The sequence below is a fragment of the Oryza brachyantha genome, chromosome 1 (assembly GCF_000231095.2).
Source record: "Oryza brachyantha chromosome 1, ObraRS2, whole genome shotgun sequence".
Lineage (NCBI taxonomy): Eukaryota > Viridiplantae > Streptophyta > Magnoliopsida > Poales > Poaceae > Oryza > Oryza brachyantha.
The window spans coordinates 6,945,015-6,950,976 of NC_023163.2; the positions used below are offsets into that span (position 1 = coordinate 6,945,015).

The following is a 5,962-nucleotide window of genomic DNA, read 5'->3' on the forward strand; positions in this document are numbered from 1 at the left end:
ATGTATCTCAAGAATTGGCGCAAAAACTCTTCTTCCACTTCTTGGAGTAAAGATGCCTATTGTGCGAGAAAAGCCAAAGAATAAGGCCCTGCGACAACAACAATGACGATGGATTCAGATTCATTTAGAACGTATAGACTTTTAAAAGTACTTCCTACGTTTTGTAACACAATGTTTTAATTACGTTTAGATTTATCTATATATATTAACAATATACATATATTTTTATTAATTTATAAATAAATCTAGTTAATTCTAAAAATCATGTACCGAATATTTGACCTGTGCTGAGCACTGCCAACGACACTCCCCACATGTGTCGCACGCTTTACGGGGCACGCGTAGCGGCGTAGGCTTAGCTACGCACTCTTTTTTTTTTTCCTTCTTTTTTTCTCGTCTATAAAGTGGTTACTGTGCAGAGGTCAAGCCACACACACAGGTCGGGTCGGCACGGGCACGGCAGGAGGACGAAGAAGAAAAGGAGTAGCGACCGAAAGAAAGAAAACCAAAAGAGAGTATTGAAGCAGCGAGCGGCGAGGCGAGCGAGTCCCGGCAATGGCGATGGCGCAGCCCGGGCCGCAGCAACGGCGGCTCGGCCTTGGCGCCCTCCCCCTCGCGGCGGTGCTTCTCCTCCTGCTCTCCCTCTGCCTCCTCGCTCGCGCCGGCGCCGCCGTCGCCGCTACGGTCTCGGCTGAAGGTATGCCACCTCGCCCTCGTTGGCCGGCCGTCGTCTCCGTCTTTCTTTGGCTTATTTTCATGTGTCGCCGTGTTTTCTTGCAGCCAATCTCGAACGGAAAGAGGGAGCGATGATGGCGACTGCACCTGAGGAGGAGGACGCCGTGGTAGGACAGGTTCGCCTTCCTCTGCCTGATTGGTGATCGTGGCCGCCAATATAACTCCCCTGTCTTTTCGTCTTTTCTTTTGCTTATAAATTAAAATTAAAATTTTCAATTCTTAAATTTAAAGTGGATTTTATGAAATATTTTACTAAAGTTTATTTTACAAGCCTGGCTTCATAAAATTATATATATAAAAGTTTTATTTATAAATTATTTTTTATTTGAAAATATGCCGTGTGAATTTTTTATAAAAAAACCAAATATCACCACCTAATTTCTGACACTGTTATTCATCTTGTTCTTGATCGATATAATATTTGCGTGTGACAGGAGGCCGCGGCGGAGGGTGACCGGCCGGAGAGGATGGAGATGGAGACCATCGACGACTACGTCCCGTTCGGCGCCAACAACCGGCACAACCCGCATCCATGATCACATGCCGAATCTTTAGTACTGCTTCTGCTTGCCTTTTAGCCTACACGGTTAGTTGTTTGATCGATGCGAGATCATCCTGTACCTGTAACTGTGTTAATCTGTAGTCATGCAATTGTACTTCACCTAGGATGTCTGCTTCTCGTTTTCGTATTAGAAAGAGAGATCGAGACAAGCATCTCCAGTTTTGTCCGATCGAGTTCATGCAGCTCTGCAAGCTCTTGAAATGGAGGCAGCACACATTTGTCAACTCACAGGGAGAGCTCGGTTTTAGCGGTGAAAGGTTGTGCTGTCGACCCTAAATTTCACGTAACGGAATGCTGAAAAGCAACCATGTGGACAGGACGCAGCAATAACTAAGAACTGCACCTGAGAGATCTCTACTCACCAACACGATCAAATCCGGCACGATATATGTCGATAAACACTAATCTGCTAATAGCCTCCTCTTTTCATTTTTAGTTGTGCTTATAAGTTGAAATTCAAAATTTTAATTGAAGGAGGTTTTGGAGTTTTTTTCGTGGTGGTTTATTTTTTAGTCTTAACTTTTAAATAAATAAAAAACATATATTAAAGTTGTATTTAAATATTATTTTTAAATTTATAAATATACCGTTTGATTTTTGACAAAAAAATCACCCCTCAAAAATACATCGACTATTTAGGGACTGTTTGGTGCTACATAACTTTTTTTAGTCCCCGTTACATCGAATGTTTGGACATTAATTAAATTATTTAAATATAGACTATTAATAAAATCCACCTTATACTCCGGACTATTTCGCGAGACGAATCTATTGAGCCTAATTAGTTCATGATTAGCGAATATGATGCTACAGTAAATATTTACTAATCGTGAGTTAATTAGGCTTAAAAAATTTGTCTAATGAAATAACTTTTACTTATACAATTAGTTTTATTATCAGTTTATATTTAATACTTCTAATTAACGTCCAAACATCTAATGTGACAAGGAAAAAAAATCGAACCCCTTCGTTCAACACATCAATAAACAATAGCCCACCACCGCTCCACGACAGTTGTGCCTGCCAGCTGAACGTGCAATGGCCGATGGGGAGGGCTGGGGACTTGGGAATGGACACCGAGTTAGGAATGGCAATCCATATCAAAACCACGGTTTCTTTTGTAAAGTTTTTAATCGCTATATGCTACTTCCACCATCACAAAATATATAAAAAATATTTTTTTTTAAAAAAATACCATTAGGATGGCCTCCTGCGCATCTGCCACTCACAGAAAAGTTCGTTTTCAGCAAAAAAAAGAAGTGCTATTGTCGACCACAATTTCACACGATGGAATGCTGAGAAGCAACCACGAGGACAGGATTTAGCTTTAAGGAACAGAGATCTACTTACTCGCCAACACGATCAAATCCGGCGCGACTTCGATGAACACTAATACACTATCAATGACTCAAAATTCGTCAGCTTCAATCACAAACACGGCTCACCATGCCTCCTGCGTCCTGCGGAGCACGTGCTCGTCTCGTCGGCAAGGGAAAGGGGCGTCGATCGTCCATGGCAGCCACGGCAAAGGGTCGAAGAAGCGGCAAGGGGAGGGGAGCCGGGGAGGTGCTCAGGTGAGCTCGATCGGCGGCGGGGTGGCCCCGGGAGAGAACCACCTCGAGGGCAGGTGGCGCCCGTGAGGCCGTCGGCGGCGATGACGCCGGCCGGTGGCGCCGTGGGTGAGACTAGGGATTAGGGGAATGCTCGTCGGGTTAGGAATTGCAATCCATATCAAAACCATGATTTCTTGGTAAATTTTCAAATCCGTCCGTCCCAAGATATAATGAATTATGCGGTTTTCCTAAGCAAATAAAAAAATGGGCGAAAGAACAAACATATACCTTAAAAGGCTCAAACTACGATGGAGAGACATTTAACTTTTTGTCACTCTTACAAATGTTTATAATAAATTTATCACTGGACTTACATGTTATAGGCTCATGAGGGCCCACATGTCATAGAAAGCGAGTGACAAATCTATTTTGACCACTCGTAAGAGTGACAAAAAGTTAAATTTTTCTATAAAAATGTTATAAGCGTTAGTAGGTAGGGAATAAACTAATGTGGAGGTTTATGTGAAAAATAATCCAATACAATAGTTAGGTTCGTGTAAACGGTATCATATGATTCAGTTAAAACTAGTTATATTAAGACAAATAGAATGGACTAATTCCTCGTACTTTGGGACAAACGAGGGACCGAGTGTATATAAGCATCTCTAACCATTCATCTAAAATTGGTCTTCTATATCTTCATTTGGATGATCATCTAAACTAGTTTTATCCTTCATATATCTATGTACTCCACTACTCCACTAGATTATGACATCCTCTATATCTCTTTAGAGGATAAAGATAGATCATCCAAATATAAATGTTCTCTCATAATATGGATGACATCTAAAAATAGATGATAGGATGACCGTTCTGCTGGAACTTAATTTGTAGTCTTCATCCTCTATTTTTAAGATAGAGGATATGATAGATGAGCTGTTGAGGATGCTCTAGTTTCTACATCCAAAACAAAGGTTAATTTTGCAAAATGCTGTAAATATGTTTTAATGGGTCAGGCCCATTAATTCACTGGGTTTCCCAGTGCCCCTAAACCAGGAGGCATCGGACGGCTCAGGTCCTCCCATCCACCAGTGTGTCGTCTTCGTGGCCATTGCAAAACGTGCATGGATACATGCGAGAATGGAGGGTTTTGACTGGTAATACCTCCCTCTCATAATAACTTTATTTTTTGTTTTTTCTGTCGAACGTTCGTTTTATTTAAAAAAATTATAAAAAACTTAAAAAATTAGTCATACATAAAAAATACTATTCATATTTTATTATTTAGTAACAATAAAAATATTAATCGTAAAAAAATTTAAATAAGATGAAGAATCAAAACATTATATAAAAACTAAAAAATGAAATTATTATGGAACGAAGGAGGTAGCAGTGCATTAGTGCAATGTACCACTGTTTTTGGCCTGCGTCGTTTCCGTTTGCCTTCATCGTTTGGGTGTGGTGCAATAAGAGAAAAATAGTACCCTATTTTATATTATAAAAATTTAAATTTATCTAGATTTATTTATGTACTAGAAAAATTGCCCGTGCGTTGCAACGGGTAGAGATAATTTTAATTAGACATGATTAGGAATGATCTCATAGCTTAAATTGGAGTAGAGGTTTTATATGATTTGAATTTGATTTTATACTTTCTATTAAAAAACAATTCAAGAAAAATCAGTGGTATCATCTATTAAAAACAAATTAAAAGCTACAGTAAGACCGATTTCATGGTTGGGATAAGTAACCGGCACGGAAAACGTTATAGGGGATTAACATGTCATTAATTAATTATTATCTATAAAATTATAAAAATAGATTAATATAATATTTTAAAGCAACTTTTTTATAATTTTTTTACTAAAAATACAACGTTTATTGATTTGAGATATATGTCCACACGAATAAGTAGAAAATTTGGATGCAAACTGCATGCAGGTTACATGCATCTGTGGCCTGCGGCGAGGAGGCCTCGGTCTGGTTTGTCTGGGCCCACTCAATGCATGCACGATCAGGGTTCGAGAACCGCGCCCTCCGCCGAGGCACGGCTTCGGTAAGCCGCGGTAATCGAATTTAAATTCGAGAAGAATTTAAAAAAATTGAGAAAATTTAATGAAAAAAATATATGTTGTATATGTTGATATATAGTGTAATTTTGTCAAAGAAATTAATGAAAAAATGTATTCCCGGCGTAATTAAAAATCATAAACGAGTATTTCGGAAAACAAAATTAAAAAATAGCCTATTACAAGTAATATTTTATAGGAAGATGGTCAAGAATATATTGTGTTGAGTTATTATTAATTTACACTAGACACTTCGGTACATAACGTTGAAATACAAATATACAACGATGGATATATGAAAAATACATATAAAGAAAAATTATACGTGCATCTTAGTACATACATAATAGTTTTATTTGTAATAATATGAGTAGTTGGTATAGTTGTGACTGAAGTTGTCGTTACTTGTTATTGGAGTGAATTATTTGGTGAAGGGTGTACATACATAATAGTTTTATTTGTAATAATATGAGTAGTTGGTATAGTTGTGACTGTAGTTGTCGTTACTTGTTATTGGAGTGAATTATTTGGTGAAGGGTGATATGCCGGTGTATGTTTATATGTTGCAATATCAAGAATTTAGAAAATGTCATGTGAAATTTTCTTGTTTTCCCTATAACATGTCATATTGTCATAAATATAGTCACAAAATATTTTCCTATTTTTCATGTATTTTTTAGATTTTAATTTTTTTCTCATTTGACATCACATCCGCGGTCTCCTCGCGGTAACCGCGGTTTTGGCTAAAAAACCGCACGGTAAGCCGCGGTAACCGCTGTTCTCATGTGTTGTTCTAGCAAGTAGTTACCGCGGTTTTCGCGGCTTACCATGCGGCAACCGCGGCAAACCGCGCAGTAAGCCGCGAAAACCGCACGAGTTTAAATTCAAATTTTTTGGATTCAAATTCATCACGGTTTTTGCGGTTACCGTGCGGGATCTGTGGGAGCGCAGTGCCGCGGTTTTGGCGGCTTACACGGTAAGGGGAACCCTGTGCACGACATGCAGATCGGCAACACGCGAGCGGCAATGGCACGGGAGGAAGC

The 5,962-nt window shown here is 39.0% G+C and overlaps 1 protein-coding gene across 1 annotated transcript; it reads left to right on the top strand.

The window, feature by feature from the left end:
* Window positions 1-439: 439 nt before the first annotated feature.
* On the top strand, window positions 440-1,691 carry LOC107304866. Its single transcript, XM_015840778.2, has 3 exons — window positions 440-697; window positions 781-851; window positions 1,170-1,691. The coding sequence occupies exons 1-3, from the start codon at window positions 556-558 to the stop codon at window positions 1,269-1,271; spliced, it is 315 nt and encodes a 104-aa protein (XP_015696264.1). The 5' UTR covers window positions 440-555; the 3' UTR covers window positions 1,272-1,691.
* The last annotated feature ends 4,271 nt before the right edge of the window (window positions 1,692-5,962 follow it).

What these genes read in the sequence shown, in the direction of transcription:
- LOC107304866 (XM_015840778.2), top strand. Translation starts at nt 556, where the DNA reads ATGGCGATGGCGCAGCCCGGGCCGCAGCAACGGCGGCTCGGCCTTGGC. An exon ending in CGCTACGGTCTCGGCTGAAG is followed by an intron (nt 698 to 780) that starts GTATGCCACCTC and finishes GTTTTCTTGCAG; the next exon opens with CCAATCTCGAACGGAAAGAG. An exon ending in AGGACGCCGTGGTAGGACAG is followed by an intron (nt 852 to 1,169) that starts GTTCGCCTTCCT and finishes TGCGTGTGACAG; the next exon opens with GAGGCCGCGGCGGAGGGTGA.